Source organism: Macrobrachium nipponense, chromosome 27 (assembly GCF_015104395.2).
Source record: "Macrobrachium nipponense isolate FS-2020 chromosome 27, ASM1510439v2, whole genome shotgun sequence".
In the NCBI taxonomy this organism is placed as follows: domain Eukaryota; kingdom Metazoa; phylum Arthropoda; class Malacostraca; order Decapoda; family Palaemonidae; genus Macrobrachium; species Macrobrachium nipponense.
In genome coordinates, this window is record NC_087216.1 from 10525634 (window position 1) to 10546743 (window position 21110).

The 21110-nt window shown below is 37.4% G+C and overlaps 1 protein-coding gene and 1 non-coding gene across 7 annotated transcripts in view; one reads left to right on the top strand and one right to left on the bottom strand.

Annotated features, from left to right (window-relative positions):
- The window catches only part of LOC135200815 (ribulose-phosphate 3-epimerase-like), a 64942-nt gene that overhangs the window by 5225 nt on the left and 38607 nt on the right, over window positions 1–21110 (top strand). For 2 of the 6 annotated variants that reach the window (XM_064229482.1, XM_064229483.1), the window contains one exon: window positions 18893–20772. The exons of 3 other annotated variants lie outside the window; for them this stretch is intronic. In XM_064229482.1, the coding sequence (XP_064085552.1) occupies window positions 18893–20437 (1545 nt within the window). In that variant the 3' untranslated portion in view covers window positions 20438–20772. Of the gene's footprint in view, window positions 1–2708; window positions 2787–18892; window positions 20773–21110 lie in introns of those variants that run through there. One more of the 6 variants, XM_064229484.1, reaches the window with a different exon arrangement.
- Trnaq-uug (transfer RNA glutamine (anticodon UUG)) lies at window positions 18049–18120 on the bottom strand. Its single transcript has one exon. It is a non-coding gene; the product is annotated as a tRNA-Gln (tRNA).

The following is a 21110-nucleotide window of genomic DNA, read 5'->3' on the forward strand; positions in this document are numbered from 1 at the left end:
CGATCTTAAGAAATACACAGGCTGGAAATCTCCGACAGTTTTTAAGCGCCACTACTTAAAGTCTTTAGAAGCCCTTAAATTTTCAGCAGTGGCAGCTGGAAACACAGTTTCCCCTGACACTGCTTGATATACTTATCAGCCTTTCTCTGTAGCCTTCTCTTCTACCTGCCTCACTTGCACCCTTGCTTAGCTAGGTCGCCTCTATTGTACATATTGCCTTGGATGTAGTTGTTCATACATTGTTTGCTTTGCATTAGGGCTTAGTTCCCTCGCTTGTTTTGTATAATTGTCAACTTATTTGTTTCTGTAGCGTACATGTTTACCATTAAGTAGCTTTAAGGTTGTTAATCTAAGTAACTTTAAGGTGGTTAAAACATATGGTTTTATCTTTCATATACTTTTGCACCATTTTGTATCTTTAAGTTGTACATTATACCAACTAATTTTACTTGTGTTTATTTCACCTGCTATTTCAATGTTTTGTGCAGTCTTCCAAGCTTGGTGGAGCCAATTCTCTGGCACTATTTCACGGAGCGACACAGGCTGAGCCCAGAAAAGGAATGTTGACGGAGGAAAAATCTATTTCTGGGCAAGGACCTGTGTCGCCCAGTGAAATCCCACCCTCTTATTTTGTATTCCTCACCCTGCTTGGCCCAAGCTTGGGTGCTATCTTCAGGAATGACGTCAGAGGCGCTCACTGTAGTTGAGGTTTTGGCGGAGGAAGAAGCTAAATGGCAAGGGACCTCTGGTAGTGGTATCCACTCGCTCTTTATCTATACCGACACCTTTTATTAAAAGGTGAGCGAGCCAATTATCTTGGCACTATTGTTTCTCTTTTTCTCTGGTATGAATAGCAATATTTATACCTAGAAATAGTATCAAAGGAACCTATTTCACTGGGCGACACAGGTCCTTGCCCAGAAATAGATTTTTCCTCCGTCAAAATCCCTTTTTAGTTGTCATGTATGTACATTAACAAGTTATTGTTAGCTTTCTTTTTAGATTTGATGCTTATTTAGATAAACCAACCAAAATGAATGGTAAGTGTGAAGTAACTATTAAATACAGTATAGGGTAGAAATTAAGTGGAATTAGTGTTAGCTTTGGGAAATCTTGAATAAGTAGGGTCTTTGTTACCTGTTAGATTTATTACTTATCAGAAGGCCAGATTCCTAAAGCATATGATGAATTGAGTGGGAACTAATGATTTTGTAAATAATTTAGACAAGGACATTTTAATGGTAAAAAGACAGGAAATAATGTAAATGTCATAAAAAGCAGCAAGAGGTCTCTTGGTGCCTTGGTAAAGTTTTCAATTGAGAGCATCCATTAACTTTCTAATAACATAGTTAGAACGGTAGTGTTTCGGTTTCCCATTAACATAAGGTGAAGCTTGTGCTATATTGCTAATCATGCAAATCTTACTTATGTTTGTGTTCAATGTCAACTTGTTTCCTGAGGAATGACTGTGGCTCTTCATGTTAAGGAACTTTCAACAGGCTGTGACATGCTTTCAGTCTTGGTTTGTAGTATACTGCGATTGTGTCAGTTAAATAGGTGAGGGGAATACGTACATTTTACTTTATGAAGCTTTGAAAAACTCTTCAGATAGTTGTATGTCTCAGAAGATTTTGTCTCACATCAGCAGCTACATCGTTCTGGGATTTAAACTGTTGTGTGTAGAAAGGGAAAGAGGCATCATGAATGTAAAATTGAATCGACTGCAATTGTTGGTAGTAGTTACCTAGGACAGCTGCATCTTTAGCTTAGTTTTGATTAGCAGAATTATGTAATTATTTTTTATATGGGATTTTAAATGGTTTTCTCTATTTTCACTTAATATTTCTGCGTTGTGATTTGCCCTTTTTTTATTATTATTTTTGTATGTTTATGGCATTTCAACATTCTTTGCTGATTGATGTAAAGTTGCACAAACTAATGCCTGCCTACTTCATTTATGCCTATAATTCTTAACAAAAACCATCATAGTAAAAAACCCAGGAAAAGTAAGTGATGTAATTGGAGGTATATATATATATATATATATATATATATAATATATATATATATATCACTATACATATTAATATATAATAATATATATATAGATATATATATATATATATATATATGTATATGTATATTGTAATTTCATGACAAATTACTTTGATTCTTAGAAAGTGCGGGAAAGGTGATTACTTTTGGTCAGAAATTTATTTTAAACAAGTATTTTCAGCTTCTCTGTGTATTGTCGTCATCTCCATTGAATGTCTTTACCTTGTACATTCTGTTTGTGCAGATTCGTGGAAAGCGTTTACAAAGCTGATCCTGTAGTTTTCACAGGTGCCGCAGGTACTGCAAATGGGCCCTGGTAGCTATACATCAACTCCAAGTGCTTTTCCACTGCTTTTAGGAGTTTGGCTTAGTGCGTTTGATGTTGCAACACGGAATCCATTACTAGTTTATTCTGTGATTTAGTGTATAGCTCTCATGTGTATTCTGTGGCATTTTATTTAAGAAAGCACAGATTGCCATTATTCTTGAAGGAGCTATGTGTGTGTGTCCTTGCAATGAGTCAGGTTTGGAGAATGTTGAGCAACTGTTTCCCAGACTTCCCATCCAAGCATCTATTAACTGTCCTGTATATGTCTGGCCATCCATTTAACCATCCGTCAGTCGGTTAAGGTTGAAATTTTAATACCTTTCAGGATGAACATCCAAACTGACGTATGGATATTGGGAATTCAATTTAAGAGCTGAATCCAGGGATCGAGATTATATCAAAGGTATTGTCTTCTCACAAACTATTGTCATTTTAGTATTTTTTCTGTGCATTGACTTAGTCATAATTTAGGATTTATAGTAATCTATCCATGTATCACTGTTTTCTCTATATGCTTATACGCTCGTCGTTGGCCATTCATTACCTGACTGGAATAACCTGCAGGGCTTTTTTCTTTTCTATTTGCTCACGTGGTTTGGTTGTCGTAGGAAAACATTTGAGTTCCCTTACTGTCCAGCCTGCGACCAGGAGTTAAAGCTTTACGTACTTTTTCAATATATATAAATCGGTCACGTTTTACTAGATCCGTACGTAATTCTACTGAACACAATGCCTTCTCAGCTACTCGAATTCTTCACACTTTTCGGATATGCTCGTCAGTACAGACCCGAGATGCAGTTGCAAAAATATTGACGTCAGAATTGCTTTATATTCTTGAGGTTGGAATTTGGACATTGTAGTGACTTATCAGACACTTTGTTATATCATCTAAATAATTCTTTATAAGTAAATTCTTGTTCAGTAGGTAAAACTGCGTAAAAAACGTCAACTGCCATAGTCTAGTTCGCCGCGGAATAGTTATATAGATCTATACATCATCTACAGCATTTTGATGGTTTCGTACCAGGTGCTATTATATTTGTCGAACATATAGCGTATGAATTATCTAAGTTGAATATGTATAAAATACAGTTTATCTTAGGGTATATACTGTCTATATTAATTATAGTAATATTAGTATACATAACATTTCCACATGATTTTTTTTATCCACCTCTGTTGATAGATAGCCAACATCAGTTTGTTATTGCCTTGTGTGTTCTCTCTTACCCCCCTGGATGGACTTTTGTCACCACCTGCTAGTAATTTTATTCGTCCCTTCTCTTAAACCAAGCAGAGTTGTTTACTCCTAGAGGTGCGAGTGTGTATTTGATAGACAGAATTATCCCATTCCTCTTCTATAGATCTTGCCAAGTTGATGTCCATCTCGAAGAGAGTTACCCCAACTCTCTCTTTTTCAGATCTCATAGCTAGCTAGATCAGAGAGAGAGAGAGAGAGAGAGAGAGCGAGAGAGAGAGAGAGAGAGAGCAGCTGGCAAGGCACCGTCCTTTCTCTAAGCTTTCCCAACACTAGCAGATTGCAGAAGTGATGTCACTCCCGACTTCTGCCATGATCACTAGGAGACCAGCCAAGAGAGGGGAAAAAAAAAGAGGAAAACAAACAAAAACAAGTTGTGTTGTTCTTGTCATTTTGTATTGCCAGTTGGTCTTGATTTGACTTCTTGTTTTCTTTGTACTGTAGGCTTCATCTCAAAGTTCTCTATCTATGTTGTATGTGTGGTTGTCATTACTTTATATCTATATATATATATATATATATTTATTATATATATATTTATATGGTTTGTGAAGCATCCTGGGTACACCAGGCTATGTAACAATGTCTTTAATATCTAGATTTTTTTAAAAATCACTGATGAGTTTCTTTCTTATACGTTCTTGTTTTGCAAATCTCGAAGTTTTCCGTTCTTAATTTATCTTCCGGATTTTTTTCTTACCTATTTAGCTTGTGTGTGTGTGTGTGTTTTTTTTATTTTATTTTTATTTTTAATGGCTTAATCACATCACTTATAACAATTATTCTTCATATACTAAAGCAGACTATAAATTTTTATTGACATAAATAGTTAGCCTCTTATCTTATCAGCCAGTCAACACATATACTACATTAGACATGAAAATACCACTTTTATCTGTTTCTGCTTTAGACATCATGACAAATAGCTCCATTTTTCTCAGCCTTTCCCTGGCCGTTGTATTTTACGAGCTTAGCGCCCCCCCCCCCCCACACACACACACACACACACACACGAACATTATATAAGAGCCAGATAGTCAGTACACAAATTTGTTTGCTCATTATGATTGGGTGCGCCAATCTTTATTTTAAGAAACACGCGAAAACCATAAATTTTCCTTGAGCCGACATTGTCAGCGATTCTTGGTGAGAACCAATGTTTACAACAGCTTATGTACCACCCATCCCAGAGTAGCCTGTTCCAATTAAACGTAAGATACTCTCCAAGTTACGGAATCAAATTAGTAGTTGTATTTGAGTGACTTGCGTTCTGAAGGTAATTATTCCCATTTCTTCCATCCATTATTATTATTATTATTATTATTATTATTATTATTATTATTATTATTATTATTATTATTATTATTATTATTATTATTATTATTATTATTTTTAAGTGTCTCGGCCACTAGCAGACGTTTCTTCTCCCTATTATTTATATTGCTGGCAAACGGTTCCGTGGTCCCAACCCTTCTTTCTTCCTTCTACTTTTTAGGGGGGGGGGGGGGGTGGGGGGGGGGGGGGGGGGGGGGGGGGGGGGGGTGCGCCCAAGGGATGGCCGCCTTGGACTTAGAGAATGGGCATTAGGTTTTGTACATCTCGTCGACTTGGACTTCCTTTTTTTTTTTTTTTTTTTTTTTTTTTTTTGTAACGTGTATGAGACATTTGAATGCAAAACTGTGTATACTATACGACTCAAGGCACTACATATATAAAGACAAGTGGTGAAAGGTAACGTTTGTTAACAAAAATATGTTAAGCCAGTGTTCCATGTTCACACCAGTGAAGCAATGTACGTGGATTTCATTTAACGTTTTTGCAGTAGTCCAGAAGGAATTGGTGTGACAAGCCGCGTTGTTGACACTCGGGGAAGAGTGGTTTTACTGAAGTGGTATCACAGGGTTGAAAAAAAAAAAAAAAAAAAAAAAAAACTTCTGTGGGTGTATGTGTGTGAGCGCGCGCAGGCGTGTGCATTTTGTTGAGACGTATAACCGTGAAAAGCCCCTTTAGGCTACAAAAGTTTGATGAATGAAAAAATTTATCATGAATTGAAACCTAAGTGTCAGTAAAAGTATTCTCCACATCTTTTTTAGTATAAATAGAATGATTAGTTTTCTTGCATTTATTAAACTGTGGTGACAGTAGAACAAGGTAACCGGGTAAAAGGACATCTTGGTAACATCGTAACTTTTAAACCCGCTAAATTTTCCTTAGTTTTTCTCAACAGTGCCAAGTTTTTTTGCCTACTAAACTTCAGGTACGTAAAAGTTATCCTTCTTCACAGTAGCCAGTAATTCTTTACTAGCCTTTTCTAGTGACACTTATAATCAATTTTATAGTTTCCTGATACACGGCTCAAACCCTATCTATTCTAGTGTTTTGTTTTTCAGTTTTCAGAACGTAGAAAGAAGAAAACACATGTATCACATTCACAAATGAAGGTGCATGTGTATTTGTGTGAATTTTTCTGAATAATCTACTGATTATGAACTGGCAGTACTTAAGGTTAATAGTAATAGTTCTATAACCATTAATTAAAAATGTTTACGTTTTCGGGTCCCTTTCAGGACAGTTGCGGCTTCTTCCGGAGCAATTCCTGTATTCACTGTTGGCAAGTAACTGAAGGAACGTCTCTCAGGCGACAGACTTCAAAGCCCCTTCTGTGTTTGTACAAAGAGCTTGCCTTTGTAGGGAGTTCTCTTTCGAATGCGCCTGAGACAAACTATCGACCATTATTATTAGTGACAATCGAATGAGAATCATTCGGGTCTTACTTTACAATTTGTATTTGGAATCTTGCCTTGTGTTCACCAAGATCAAGGGCTTCCCTCTTGCGTTGGTGGGGTCTTTGGATGTGACTCGTGCAAGCTGTTGATTTATGAGCATTTTGTTGCTGTCCATAAGACCGGCTTCGTTGTTTTCTATGGAACATTTACAGAGTAGCAATATTGAAGGCTTGAGAAATAATAGTTTTGATTTTTTTTTTCTTAGAAATCGTTAATCTTTAAGAAATTTTTCTTTCTTAGAAATCGTTACTCTTTAAGAAACCCTTTGTCTTCCTTCCCGTTCATAGAAAACTGTGTATTGTCACGCTGCAGAACGGACTCTCCTCTGTTGTATTCGCGGAACAGGAAGCAGTTTCTCCCCTTCTCTTTCTCTCTATATTTCCTTACTTGATACTATGATGAATATGCTTTCACTGAGATATACCTAAAAGAAGAGTAAGGATTTTTTTTTATTACAGCTTTAGTTGGGAGTTAGGAGCTTGGTATGGAACTTATTGCTAGGGACAACTCGGGAGATGTAAAGCAGAAATTCTCAGCAACTTCGGAAAGGCTTAGCACACCAACAGGTTATACTTAATGGGTCTTGGTAATGACTGAACCTGATGGAATTTTTGAGCTGAAATTGCGTTGATTATATTGGGTTTGCTGTTTATACATTATCGACTTAGGAAAATGGCATTTTTGCTTATTGTAAGACTTAGACACTTTTAGTGTACATTAATGTATATTAATATACTACAAGGTCTGGGCCTAGGTCATAGACCTCAGTTTGGACCATGGTCTAACCAAGATCCTCGTTATCAAGACGTGGATGCGTGTCTTACACTGGAGCTTATAGATACGTAAATGTTGTCACTCATTCTCGAATTATCTTTGCTAGTGTGAATTTGATAAGCATGTTCTAAAAAGATAGTATCGTGATTGAATTAATCTGTTCTTTTGACACTTCAAACAGAAGATGTGGGTGGGATTAGAGTGAATATTGCCGTAATATTGATATATATATATATATATATATATATATATATATCTATAATATAATATATATATATATATATATATATATATATATATATATATACACATATATAATGTGATTGTGTAAACTGTATAATTTGTTAAAGTGGGTCTTAGGATACATTTTGACAACTGCATTGTTAAAGTGAGTCTTATGATACATTTTGACACATTTTGACAACTGCATTGTTAAACTGGGTCTTAGGATACATTTTGACAACTGCATTGTTAAACTGGGTCTTAGGATACATTTTAGGATACATTTTGACAACTACATTGTTAAACTGGGTCTTAGGATACATTTTGACAACTGCATTGTTAAATTGGGTCTTAGGATACATTTTGACAACTGCATTGTTAAAGTGGGTCTTAGGATACATTTTGACAACTGCATTGTTAAAGTGGGTCTTAGGATACATTTTGACGATGCATTATTAAAGTGGGTCTTAGGATACATTTTGACAACTGCATTGTTAAAGTGGGTCTTAGGATACATTTTGACAACTGCATTGTTAAAGTGGGTCTTAGGATACATTTTGACAACTGAATTGTTAAAGTGGGTCTTGGGATACATTTTGACAACTGCATAACGTAAGTAGTTTGTGTTTCTTCCAAATTTCTTCAACATGTTTACGAAATTGTGGAATTGCTCTCCCGTCTTCTTTTATTTTGATTTAGGAGATCCAGTTAAATCCCTAATGCAACTGTAGGTTATCTCCCAGTTCCGCCTGTTCATTAGACGTCATCACATGTATTTTCTGGCGTCACATGTAGTATTTTCTAGAGCTCTTTATCTTGCTGACCAACAACCCTAATTCCCCCTTTTTGATGTCTTAAACGCTTAAGGAGCACGAGTGGTTGGCTTCATATCCTAAATTTCGTGATTTGTAGGACAATTAAGTTTCAGTCATTCAAAATATCTTAGCGTTTCTAATAACTTCCGTTGTTTTCAAGTTGTGTTGCGTGTGGATTTTATTATTATTGGTTCGCTTTCAAGTTTTTAGCAGTTTCTTTCAATTCCCTGGTAAGGATAGATCTTCTGTATGGGGCACCTCGGTTGTTATCATTATTATCGTTTTGATGAAAGTGTTTGATAATAATTTTCTTAATTGAGTCGTCGTTTTCATAACAAACAGAATGTTCTTTTCAAATTATCACGTATATTATCTTCCTTGAATTCCGATACCAGTTTGAGGAATGTCTTGTCATATTTATTCGTGTTCCTTCAAAAAAAAAAAAAAAAAAAAAAAGTGAAGGACCCTATATCACACTTCTGGTCTCCTAGAGTTCGTCCCCTCTTTTATCCGATATCGTATCATATGAAGCTCGCATGCCTGGTTAAAAAAAAAAAAAAAAAAAAAAAACCTGTGATGTCACCGGTTGAAGCAGCCATGCGAATCAAGTTACTGGTGGTGTCCCTCCGGTTGGGACGAGCACGCGCGCCAACTCGTGGGAAATTTTGGTATGTTTATCCCAGGAATGGGGGTCCTGGTCTATCCTTTGCCTAAATCTCGCTTTTGGATTAGCGCGTAGTCCTAAGATGTTTGCTCTGAAGGAATGTTTTTTTTCTCTCTCTCTCTCTTTGTTTACGAATTATGACGAGCATGTCTCTTTATACTTAAAAGGATTTGCCCATTTATTCTCGTCTGGCTTTCAGGACGAAAGTTTTTTTTTTATGGTTTTCCCTTTAGAAGTTTATTCCAGTCAGGGAAATGTATAACTATTTTGTTCTCGATCCAAATACTGCCCCTGTTTTATTTGAGCCAGTGATCTAAGACGGATTCAGTTTCTTTCATTCTATCCTCGTGATCGGTTAGTATTGCTTCTCTATGTTTATTTGTTGCCTCAGTGTTAAAAGACACTTGGAAGTAACAGTTATGATTTATCGTGGGTGGTAGCTAGGTAGTAGTGTTGTAAATATCTAATCTGATCTTCCTTCTTTGGATGCTGTTAAATCTCTCTGATATTGAGGCTAACGTCCCTTGGTGTATCTTCGAAATTATTTTTAAAGTAATTGCCAACTTTTGTTGTCAAGCATTTGGCAACACGATTGTTTGGAGCTTTGCGGGTCAGTATGGTTATGTAGTAACAACCGAACTTCAGGTGTCTATAGAATGGCTGCCACTTTAGCGTTGCACTCCGAGTGCTGTTTGTGTGTGTGTGTGTGTGTGTGTGTGTTTGTGTGTTTGTGCGAGAATAACCTCAGCAGTGCCCGCCTTTTGTGTGTGTACATACAGATATATATACATACAGATATACTGTATACCCGTTTATAGTTTTTATTTATGTATTTATTTATTTGTTTATTTATAAGATACAAACACTTACGAGTTGGTAAATAGTGAACATGAATATTATTTTTTTTTATTAAGGTTACCTGTGAACCTTGTTAGTCGTTCTTGCATAGCATAGTCAAACCTTTGTTAAGGTGTAGATTTTCAATGTACCTCTAAATTTCAATTTGAAGACGCATATTTTTTCTGCATAATGCGTATTTATGTTTTCATCATCGTGTTGTATTATAATTATATTGTAGAACATAGTTACATATTATTTGGAATATAAGTTTACTTAAACTTCTAGTGTTGAAATAGCGGTGCCCTTTTAACTGTTTAATTGCCAGGTTATCAGTTTGGATATCATGGAAGGAAAATAATGAAAGTTAAATGGCTTGTAAGAGAAAGCGGCCAGAAATTGTGTTTGGTGCGCGATCTCTCTCTCTCTCTCTTGTTGTTGTTGTTTAAGATTAAGCCAGCCTTGTGCTGGCACGGGCTCTTGTTCCTGGAGTAGCCCGTAATCCCCCCCCCCCCCTCTCTCCCTCTCGTTATTGTTATGATTAAGCCATCTTGTACGGCAACGGGCTCTTGTTCCTGGAGTAGCCCGTAATCCCCCCCCACCCCCCTCCCCCTCCCCCCTCTCCTCTCGTTGTTGTTGTTTATGATTAAGCCAGCCTTGGTGCTGACGGGCTCTTGTTCCTGGAGTAGCCGTAATCCCCCCCCTCCCCCCTCTCTCCTCCTGTTGTTGTTTATGATTAAGCCATCCTTGTACTGGCACGGGCTCTTGCTCCTGGAGCAGCCCGTAACCTCTCTCTCTCTCTCGCTCTGTTGTTTTTAAGATTAAGCTAGCTTGTGCTGGCACGGGCTCTTGTTCCTGGAACAGCCCATAACCCCCCCCTCACCACCCCTCTCGCCTCTCAGCTTTCCTCTCTCATGCAGGGGGGGGTATTCTCGTTGGTTGTTTAATGATTAAGCCATCCTTGTACTGTGCACGGGGGGCTCTTGCTCTCGGAGCAGCCCGTAACCTCTCTCTCTCTCTCTCTCTCTCTCTCTCTCTCTCTCTCTCTCTCTCTGGGAGAAATGACTGTGTTGGCTAGATGTCATGAGCATAGTGTATTCTATTGAAATTTTGTTAAGGGAGAAGTAGAACTTTCTATACTTGACTAAAGCTTAAAAAAAATGGTTGGTTGATGATCAACAGTTACTTGTTATATGAGCAAGTTTCGTATTTTCATAATTTTGTTTGACAATTCATACCTCTTGAATAGCCGCGTATACGCCCTAGGAGAGGGAGCCTGTAACAAACGTGGCGCGAATTTGCAACGCCGGTGGGCCACCAGATGTGGAAGAATTTAACCCGGGAAAAGAATGTAAACATTGTCAGTCAGTTGTTTCCTCACTGTGCCTCAGGGCGGATATTTTGTTGCGTAGGATACTCTCTTGATTTGTTCCAATACCAAACATACAATTATAGGTTAGGAATTCCTTCTTTAAACTGTTACAGCTGGAAAAACTCTCTCTCTCCTCTCTCTCTCTCTCTCTCTCTCTCTCTCTCTCATCCCCTTCTCTCTCTCCTCTCTCTTCTCTATCTCTTTTCAAATGAAAGTTTCTTTCAAAGAAAAGTGTGGTTAGCCCATGTGCATTTTAACGTTCATAGCTTAATTGCTGTTATGATTCCGTTAGTTATGCCGGCGAAAGAAACCTGGCGATATATTTAGTGTCAGACTTTTTATTTTTTTCAAATTTTGTAAATGCTTGCGATCGGTTACAAAATTTCACTGGCGAAGTAGCGAGAGAGAGAGAGAGAGAGAGAGAGAGAGAGAGAGAGAGAGAGAGAAAGAGTTTATATTGAGAATAAGTTCTTTTTTTGTTTTACCAGAATAATGCACAGGTTTGAAAGCGCATCAGCGAATTGCAAATTTATATTCCAACAAATTGCCAAAAAGCTGAACACCATTATTCATTCAAGTCATTGCATTGCATAGAGAAGGCCAAGCTCTACTATATGGAAGCCCGCATTCATACTGCGGCCGCGCTGTTATGTAAGCTGGCCTTTATGTAAGACCATCTTTGAGGATTGGCAAATGAAAAGAGTCTTACTAAGTCGTCCTCCTTAGAAGAACGTTGGGTTGGCTGATGATTAATGATCTGTTATCTCAGGCAGAAGAGCTGCTGCTGCTTCTCTCTCTCTCTCTCTCTCTCTCTCTCTCTCTCTCTCTCTCTCATACACATGGCGCGATTTTGTTGTATCATATTTTCATGTCATTCGATTTCGACATCATCTTATCGCGTGTCAGATCTGGTGTCTCTCTCTCTCTCTCTCTCTCTCTCTCTCTGTTTTTTCGCCGCACCCTTTCATGAATATATAGTGGAATAGGTTATGACGGTTCTATTCTTTCATTGGAAACTAGAGACAAGAATTGGACGTGTTAGGAATATCATTGAAGTTCTCATGATGAGTGGACAGAGGTTCACTTTCCGTATTAACTTGACGTTGGGTTAAGGAGCATAGTAGATCTTGAACCTAACAACAACAGGGATTCTAAACAACGAGAGATTCTTCTTCTGTATTATTATTATTATTATTATTATTATTATTATTATTATTATTATTATTATTATTATAACGAATTCGCATAATCCGAGAGTTCCTCGAAGAGAGAAAGAGGTCCCTCCGAAATATAGGGCGATGATGTCACTCTTGTTTTGAGAAAAGGGTCTTGTGGGTAATCTTTCCGAGCTGCTGCTTTTAACCCGAATTTTCACCGGTGTTTGATTAGAGAAAAATAGAATAAGGCATCATCATGTTGTTTTCTTGCCCAGATTTGTTTTGTTTATGAAGGAGTAATTCGTTCGCCGGTATGTGCCGTGAATGCAAGTAACAAGTACTTGGCACTCTGTGGGTTTCGGTGCCCTCCCCCGTGGCCTACCCGGGGGGTCTCGTTTGGCACTGGCAGCGCTGAGCGTTTGCCCGCCTTCCCTCCGCCTATATGGTCAACGCCTTCAGTAAAAGAACAGCGGGGGGTTGTGGGGGGGGAGGGTTAAAGGCGAAGGGCGGTAGCAACAATAACGTCTTATCTGACTCCCCCCCCCCCCCCCCCCCTCTACCTTACTGCACAAGAAAGGCTGCAATATGCGCACGAGCAACGCGATAGCTATTAGTTGGGGTTAAGAGCAATAGCTCGAAATTAGGTAAGATCGGAACAAAAGCAGAAGAAAAAAGTAGTATACGCAAAGTCTGCTTTAGTGAGAATATTATAATAATATTTTTAGTTTCGATGATAAGAGGCCGAGGAGACTGCCTATGTCTATCTATCTATCTATCTATCTATCTATCTCTATCTATCTATCTATCTATCTATATATATATATATATATATATATGTATATATATATATATATATATATATATAGTATATATATATATATCTTTGCTATTAAGTCTGTTTGTCCGTCCATACGTTGATACTTGGAATTCAGTAGGTATTATACCCGTAGCACCGGTTGCACAGTCTGTTTAACAAGTATTCTTTTTGTAAACCTTTATGTAGTGGCAGTTAGTTGACAGTAGTAAAAATAGAGGGAGAGAGATCTGCTGGTTACTTTTCAACATATATTTGCCACAGGCACAAAGACCTCTTCATATCTCTATTTCTTCACACTTTTTGGATACGTTTGATCAAAGGCTGCAAAGCTTTGAATCCCAAGTCAAGAAGAACCCACGATCCATCATGCATGAGTTCGATTCTCGAAACTGGAAGATGATTTTTTTTTTCAGATTTAAGGCTTCATAGTGGCTAGCATATCCAAAACACTGAATAAATCGAGAAATTGAGGAGTTATGGAACCCTACCGTACTCTAAGCTGTTGGTAACATTGAAACGTATTGCAGAACAAATAAAATTATCTATTTAACTTTAAAAAAATTGTCCCAGTAGTATGTTTTATCTAAGTAGTTTTTTTCAAATAGTATGTTTTTTGTACAAGTATTTTTTTCCTTGGTAGTTTTTGTTTTTTTTTTCAAGTAGTTTTTCAAGATGTTTTTATTTTTTTTTTGTCCAAGTAGAAATAGGAATTTTATTGTGGTCGTTGACTTAAGCGATTACACCATTCATGTTATGCCGGCTATAAAAATGATTTTGCACGGAAAGGGAAACTTTTTTTTTTTTTTTTCCAGTGCTTGTGCCACGGCTTCGAACGACATAGTACAACCATCCATTGCATCCGGTCGAGCCAACATTATTTTGTTTCATAAAAATATCTGGCGCAACGATTTTTTTTTTTTTTTTTTACGTAGATCACGCCACTGTCTTCACGCGACAAGCCAGTTTTACAGTGGTTGCTTTTGGGAGAATAGGTTATTATATATGATTAAATTTTGCAAACAAAAAAATGTAACTCAAAATAAAAGATTGGGTCAGTGTGTTTTGAGGTGGTCTGATCGTATAGAGAGAGTGGAGGATGTTAGGTTGGTGAAAAGTACTTATAATTATGGAATCAAGGAAGGAAAGAGAGGGAGATGGAGACATTACATGGCCACCAAAATGTGTAGTAGAGATATTGGGAAGTTATGGTAGAGGCACAGGAAAGACACCCTGTATTATGAGGTTGCTGTGAGTTTTATCTTGGCTAAAACTAAATTATGGAATTGCTTACCAAGTGCAGTTGTGGAATCTTCTGATCTGCAAATGTTTAAAGCAATCAGCAAATTCGTTCATGCTTTCCTTTCCATCATATATTTATTGATTTACTACCTTTTCCTGTCACTGTCTCTCTCTCATGGTGGCTGTCCATAGGGTGTTAGTTCAACTGAAGATTGAAAGGGAAGGTTTTTAGGTTGGAGGAACAACAGGAACTGGACAGGCTTGGATGATGATCATGGTGCTGTCTTAATCAGCAAAACTCCACGAGATTTACAAAACTTAGTTAGAATGTATCACATACATTCTACTAAGTCCCATCTAGAACAAGGTAGATGGGACTCAAATTAAAACTAGAGTTAAACAGAGGTAATAAGGACAGGCGGCAGGAATGAAATAACAGGGTATGTCTATTAACGTGGACGAATCTTTCAAACATGTGCACACAATGATATCTAATACTGGTTCTCTTGAGTTGGAGCCGAGTCCAAGACTTGAAAAGGCAAATCAGACACTGGGCAGGCTGTTATAAGATTTGGAAATTTAATAGATTTAATTCGTAAGATTGTACATGTCTAGTATTTTATGTGCTACTATACGAACATGAATCATGGTATGACTGTTAAACTAGAAACGATTTCGTCGGTTGGGAATAAGGCTTGAGAATAATAAAAGGAGTGAAATGGCAGAACACAGTCGGAAATTATACCATGAGCGAAATTACGGAAGTTCCATTTGTAGTGAAGATGATATTGAAATGAAAATGGCATCGACTTGTCCCTCAGGCAGCTCGTTGGAGAACAGTACATGGCAGTGTCTGTCCGTTTGGTTCCTGCGGGCACCAGAAGAGTTAGAATACCCAGACGTACTTGGATGAGAACCGAGAGGCTGGAATTGAGTGGAGATTTGTGGAAGGTAAAGTACAGAAAACACACAAGTGGAATTTCACAGGGGCTCATTGTATCACGCGGCTTTGGAGGCAATAATGATGATGATGATAATGATGAATTATACAGCGAGAGATAAATAAGGTTTCGATCATTCTAATGAATTGGAATGGAACGAGCGCTGTTTTTTTTTTTTTTTTTTTTTTTTTTTTTTGGGGGGGGGGGGGGGGGGGGGGGCGGGGGGGGGGGGGGGGGGGGGGGGGGGGGGGGGGGGGGAGGGGAGGGGTGTTTGGCGGTTGTGGCCCTGTGGGTACAGAAAGGAAATATAAAACTGAATGAATGCTGAAGCAATTTTTTTATGATAACCTACACATCTCTTGAAAAAGGGCCACAGATAGGGCCTGAAAGTACTCGAGTGTTGAGTAAAATAAAATGTAAATACTTATAAGTATGCACGTTATACACAGTAATTTTGTGGGTTTCTTTTCCAATCTTCAGAAGAAAACAAAGTTTTTGTTTGGTTCAATATTATTATTATTATTATTATTATTATTATTATTATTATTATTATTATTATTATTATTCCCAGCGCAGATTGCTCACAGCTATTAATACCGACTGACTCCCACTTTAGCCGCCAAGCAGAAGAATGCTAGCGAAGGAAAAGCACTCCATTAGAGACGGCGGAGGCTTTGCGCGCGATTTCTTTCAAATCGCTTGGGCACAAGGTCGTTGCGTCTGTTTGGCCACTGGGCAAAAAGACGAAACGCCAAACCTACCCACGTGGATCCGTGCTCCCGATTCCTCAGATGTGTGATGTGACTCATGCTTCGAGTTATGCCCCCCCCTCCCCAGAATACTGAACAAGTGGGCCCGAATTCCACCTCCCGCAATGGTCAATTGTAATAAGAAGGGAGATTGGCGTGTGTCGAAGGCTCTGAAGTAGTATATACGAATTGTCATACGAAGGCGAAGTGTTGGTCACTTTGTCATAATTTATACGACTCGCATAAAATCCGTTTCAGATTTGTGGCAAATTATGAATTGATTCAAGGTCGATGAGCTCAGTGAGGTTGGTGTTTTATTCGAAGACCTATTATTATTATTATTATTATTATTATTATTATTATTATTATTATTATTATTATTATTAGTAGTAGTAGTAGTAGTAGTAGTAGTAGTAGTAGTAGTAGTAGTAGTAGTAGTAGTATGAATTAGGTATGTTACGATGTGTAGGTTAAATGATGATATATATTTAGATTAAAGGCGAAAATTTAGTAGTATTAATTCTCAGCATTTCGACTGCTAAATACTACTCACTACTAACTATTACTACTAATAATAATGCTTCTAGTTCCTGATAAATTATTACTAGTACTATAATTTTAACTAATATCAGAAAGCACATTGAAGTGATGGCATTAACGAAGGTTGTTTTGAAGTAGTCTGACTACCGAAAAATTTTGAGCTAGATTGAATACCAAAAAGTTGTTTTAAAGTACTCTGACTACTGAAAAGTTGTTTTGAAGTAGACTGATTACCGAAGAGTGGTTTTAAACTGTCTGACTATTGAAAAGTTGTTTGGAAATATGGAGGCTACTGGAAAGTTGTTTTGAAGTATAGACGGACTACTGAACAGTGGTTTTGAAGTAGACTGACTACCAAAATGTTGTTTTGAAGTAGGCTGATTACCAAACAGTGGGTTTGTAGTAGACTGACTACTGAAAAGTTCTTTTGAAATAAAGGGGATACAGCAGTTTTGAAGTAGACTGGACTATCAAAAGAATCTTTTGAATTAGACTGACCAACCGAAAAGTTGTTTTGAAATAGACTGAATACCGAAAAGTTATGTTGGTTTTCACCTAGCCGAATCTGAGAACTGCATCATTTCAAATTTATGCGCAAACTGTATTTGGTCGATGTGGAAGGAGCAGTTGAAGATTAAGGATGGCAACATCTAACAGAAGGTGACTACCAAAATAAAATAACAAACAACACAATAGTCATTGGCACATTTGCACTTGAACTGCTGATTTGTGAATGAGCCTCTTTTGCAGGAAACTCCCAAAGCAGGTACCTTCTCATGCCTAAATAGTATTAAATCACCTTACGTATTGCACAAGTCATCTCTTTATTTTCTCGTATACTCATCTACCAGGTGCTAGACCTTGCTTTCTAGAACGTCCTCCCCTTTCTCCCTGTCCGTCTTCACTCTTTCTACATGACAACCATCTTACCTTTTTATATAACCTCAATCCTTTCGCCGCACCTACTAAGCATGTTTTCTCAACATATTCAACCTTATCGCGTTCATCCGTACAGCATTCAAATTTGGTTTCCTTGAGAGCTGATTATTAGGAAATTGAATCGGGTAATTGTCGTATATGTTGCTCCTATGACGCAAGCGAGGAAAAGAACCCAAGACCGTGCTAAAGCCTTTGTATCGTTGCTTCTCTTCCCGTCGTTGATGCAGTCGGAATCTTCCTTACCGTATAACGCTAGTTGTTGTATATGCCCTATTTTCCCCAGATTTGATAACTGAGACGAGAATGCTTTAGTTCATTGTAATTGAAATGAGGGAAAGCTTTAATACTCCATTTTTAATTGCACTAAGTTAATTTTAAAGTGTGTAGAACGATACAAATAAGATTGTCAAGCAAATGTCATGTGGTTTTTTGCGGCAACGAATCGGTTAGTCGGGTTGCGGTTATGTTAAATGATATTTGTGAATACAAAATATCTCTAACTATCCGCTTGTTACCATTCATACATGATGCCAATTCAGACGAAAAGCTATGCTGAGGTCCTACCGAGACTCGAACTCGGATCGCTGGATTCAAAGTCCAGAGTGCTAACCATTACACCATAGGACCGCTGTGAGGATTGGGAACCTTCTTGCAAAGAATTGCTGCGAATAAGTTTACCAAATTCATGAATTTGGGATTTAATCGGTTGTTTATCGATGCATGGAAGGGTTACTCTTTATCTAACTGACGATCAGTGCCTTAAAACCTTAATTAACTTTATGAGGGTTTTGTTAGAAGAAAAAAAAAAACTTTTGTATAGGGCACTAGGTGTTAACCTGGTTTGCCTTTAAATACGAGTTGATGTTATTTAAAGCATTTTCAACCCATGTACTGTGTCATCCCTTACAGCTTTAGTACCATGAAGTCATTTCCATGTAAGTACATTTTGGTTGGCGAGGTGAGGGAAGTGGAAAATATTCCCTGCTAACTTCCCTAGCGTACTACGCCTCTAGCTCTAACGGTAAGGCTGCAAAGTAAAAGAAACTAATTAAGTAATCGGATTCCTGTGGATGAGAGGCCTGGCCCAATATCTATTTACACAGAACTCTTCCCCCTCTCATATACTTCAAATACCTCTGATAGATCTTGAGTTTGTTCCCAATAGGGTATGATGCACTGCAGATAAGCCTTCTGTGTAGGTGTATAAAATTACTTCTTTTGTGGAAGTCCCTTTACAGGATTCACCAGCAGTTGAAGTATGAATGTGACAGTGACCATTGTCTTGTTTCTTTTCTGAAGTGAGCCCCAGTTAAGGAAAAATGTGTAATGAAAAAGATGAGAACTACATAAATAAAATGTTATTTATTTAGGTTTTGTATTTTTTTTTTTTACTTTACAGAAAACATCAAGCAGTATGATTGGTATCCTTGTTCATATTTTCATTATAACAGTCATTTGCCAGAAGTCTATATGTGAGACTGTTTCCAAACCTCCTGAGAGTCCTATTTCTCTGCCTGAGGTTTTTACCAAGTCCCACTGGAAACATCAGTTCTTGGATATACAAACAGCAAAGGAAAGACTTATTAATAAAGAGTCTTGCATTTCTCTTGGCAGTATATTAACAAAACAAAATATCTATGTCAGTGTACCTGTGCCACAAGGAGCCACTGTTGTGCTGCCATGTATTTATTGTGGTGCTTATGAAAGGCAAGAGAAGTACTGGTTCAGAGCAAATTTTACGTGGAATATTAAGTGGGACAAGCACGACAACACGTCAACATTTGAGTATTACAGACGGCGTTTCATTATGACAATGCAAGAAACTGTTTCTGGACAACCTGACAAACTGTATAGGGTAGTTCAGAGGAAGGATAATGCACTAGTCATCAGTGATTTTTCTGATGAGGATACTGGTATATTTTCTTGCAATCATAATTTCACATTTGACATGCAAAAAGGAAGAATGACATACATATTGGATGTGATATCTAAACATCCTCATATTACACAGGGAGGAAGTTTTAAATTTCTACAATATAAATGTAATATCAGCTCATTAAACATCAATGACTATTCATTAGAAAAGAGTTTTTTCAACAACACCCAATTTGAAGTACAGTTAGTGGCACAAGGAAGATGTGAAGGCATGTGCAAAGGAGAACCAGGATATGAAAGTAAATATTTCTCTCCATATTTGGTGCATAGGGATTCTGTGCCACCTGGCAGATACCACCAATCATTAATGCTGTTTTCATCTGGCATCCATGTGAGGTCGTCGTACTTGAAAAAGCTTGATTCTACTCTTGCAAACAAGTTTCAGGAAGTTGATGATTTCTTTTTTTTTGCACCATGCAATACCGAGGAGGTTTGCCCAGACCCTTTTGCAAAACCTTTACCATCTGTGGTAAGTGCAATAGAAGAAAAACTGCCTAGCACAACAAAAGAAGCACAGTCGATAGTTGCAGAGAATATGGAAAGTTTGTCAAAAAATCGCTTCGAGCTGAGGTATGCAGGTTCAAGAGTTTTACATAAATTCAAGTTGGACTGCTTTTTGGAAATTGATGAGGAACCTGTATGGTTTCATACTGATTTACAGAACATAACTAAAGAGATAGGCAAATCCTTATGGAGCATGTTGAGGGAACAAACTGCAAATGTGATTAATGTAACAGAGGATTACAAATTGGACATTGGAAGCAAACTTAAGGAACACAATGCACCTTTTACTTTTGACTATATTGGTGAAGGCCATGTTGGCAATTACCTTTGTTATGGTAAGAAAGTTGGCACTAATATACTGAGGAAGAGAAAAGAATATTTTATATTAGCAAAGTCAGTTCAAGGCCACATGACAGATTTTATTGTGAAAAATACAGAAGACTATTTTGCTTATACACTAATTTTCTTTGTGGCATCACTATTGTTTTTTAACATAAGAGGATAAAATGCATGGTTTATTGACAAGAGGATAAAATGCATGGATTATGTCAATAAAATGCAAGTTTGCAAGGAAATATGAAAAGGGTGCTAGTGCTGTATTTGTTGTTTTGAGTTTCCAGTTTCATTTATTTCAACACCACTATTAATTTCAGTACAGTATCTTCTTTCTGTTTAATTTAGGTATTGTGCCATAGTGGTTGATTATATAGTAGTATATTTTTTGGACTTGAAAGATGGTGAAAGTTATTGTTACATACTTTATTTTTACAGGAATAAAATGCTTTACATTACTGTTTTAATTTTTTGTACTTTCCATGGACCTTCAAACTGGCACTTTACCAAAATGTTTGCAAATCAGTTGTAGGCATGAGAAAGCCAAACAAGTCTTGGGCAGTTATGCACTACTATACTATTAATGTAAGTACTATCAGGTAATTATTTGAATATGTCTGGATTTCAGCAACACTGTTGAATCTTTTCTTTGACACTAAGTTGGTGGAAATGGTTGTTCCCTTTTACCCAACAGTATGTATTAAGTATGACTTGCAGTACATTATTCTTCCAAGGTTTTGCACGACAATCTGTTAAAGGCTTTATTTCAAGAGGAAACGTCCATTTTCACATTCAGTGCCTGTTGTTATCAAGTTATTGCATGCTACTTAGTGCGGACCATCAAC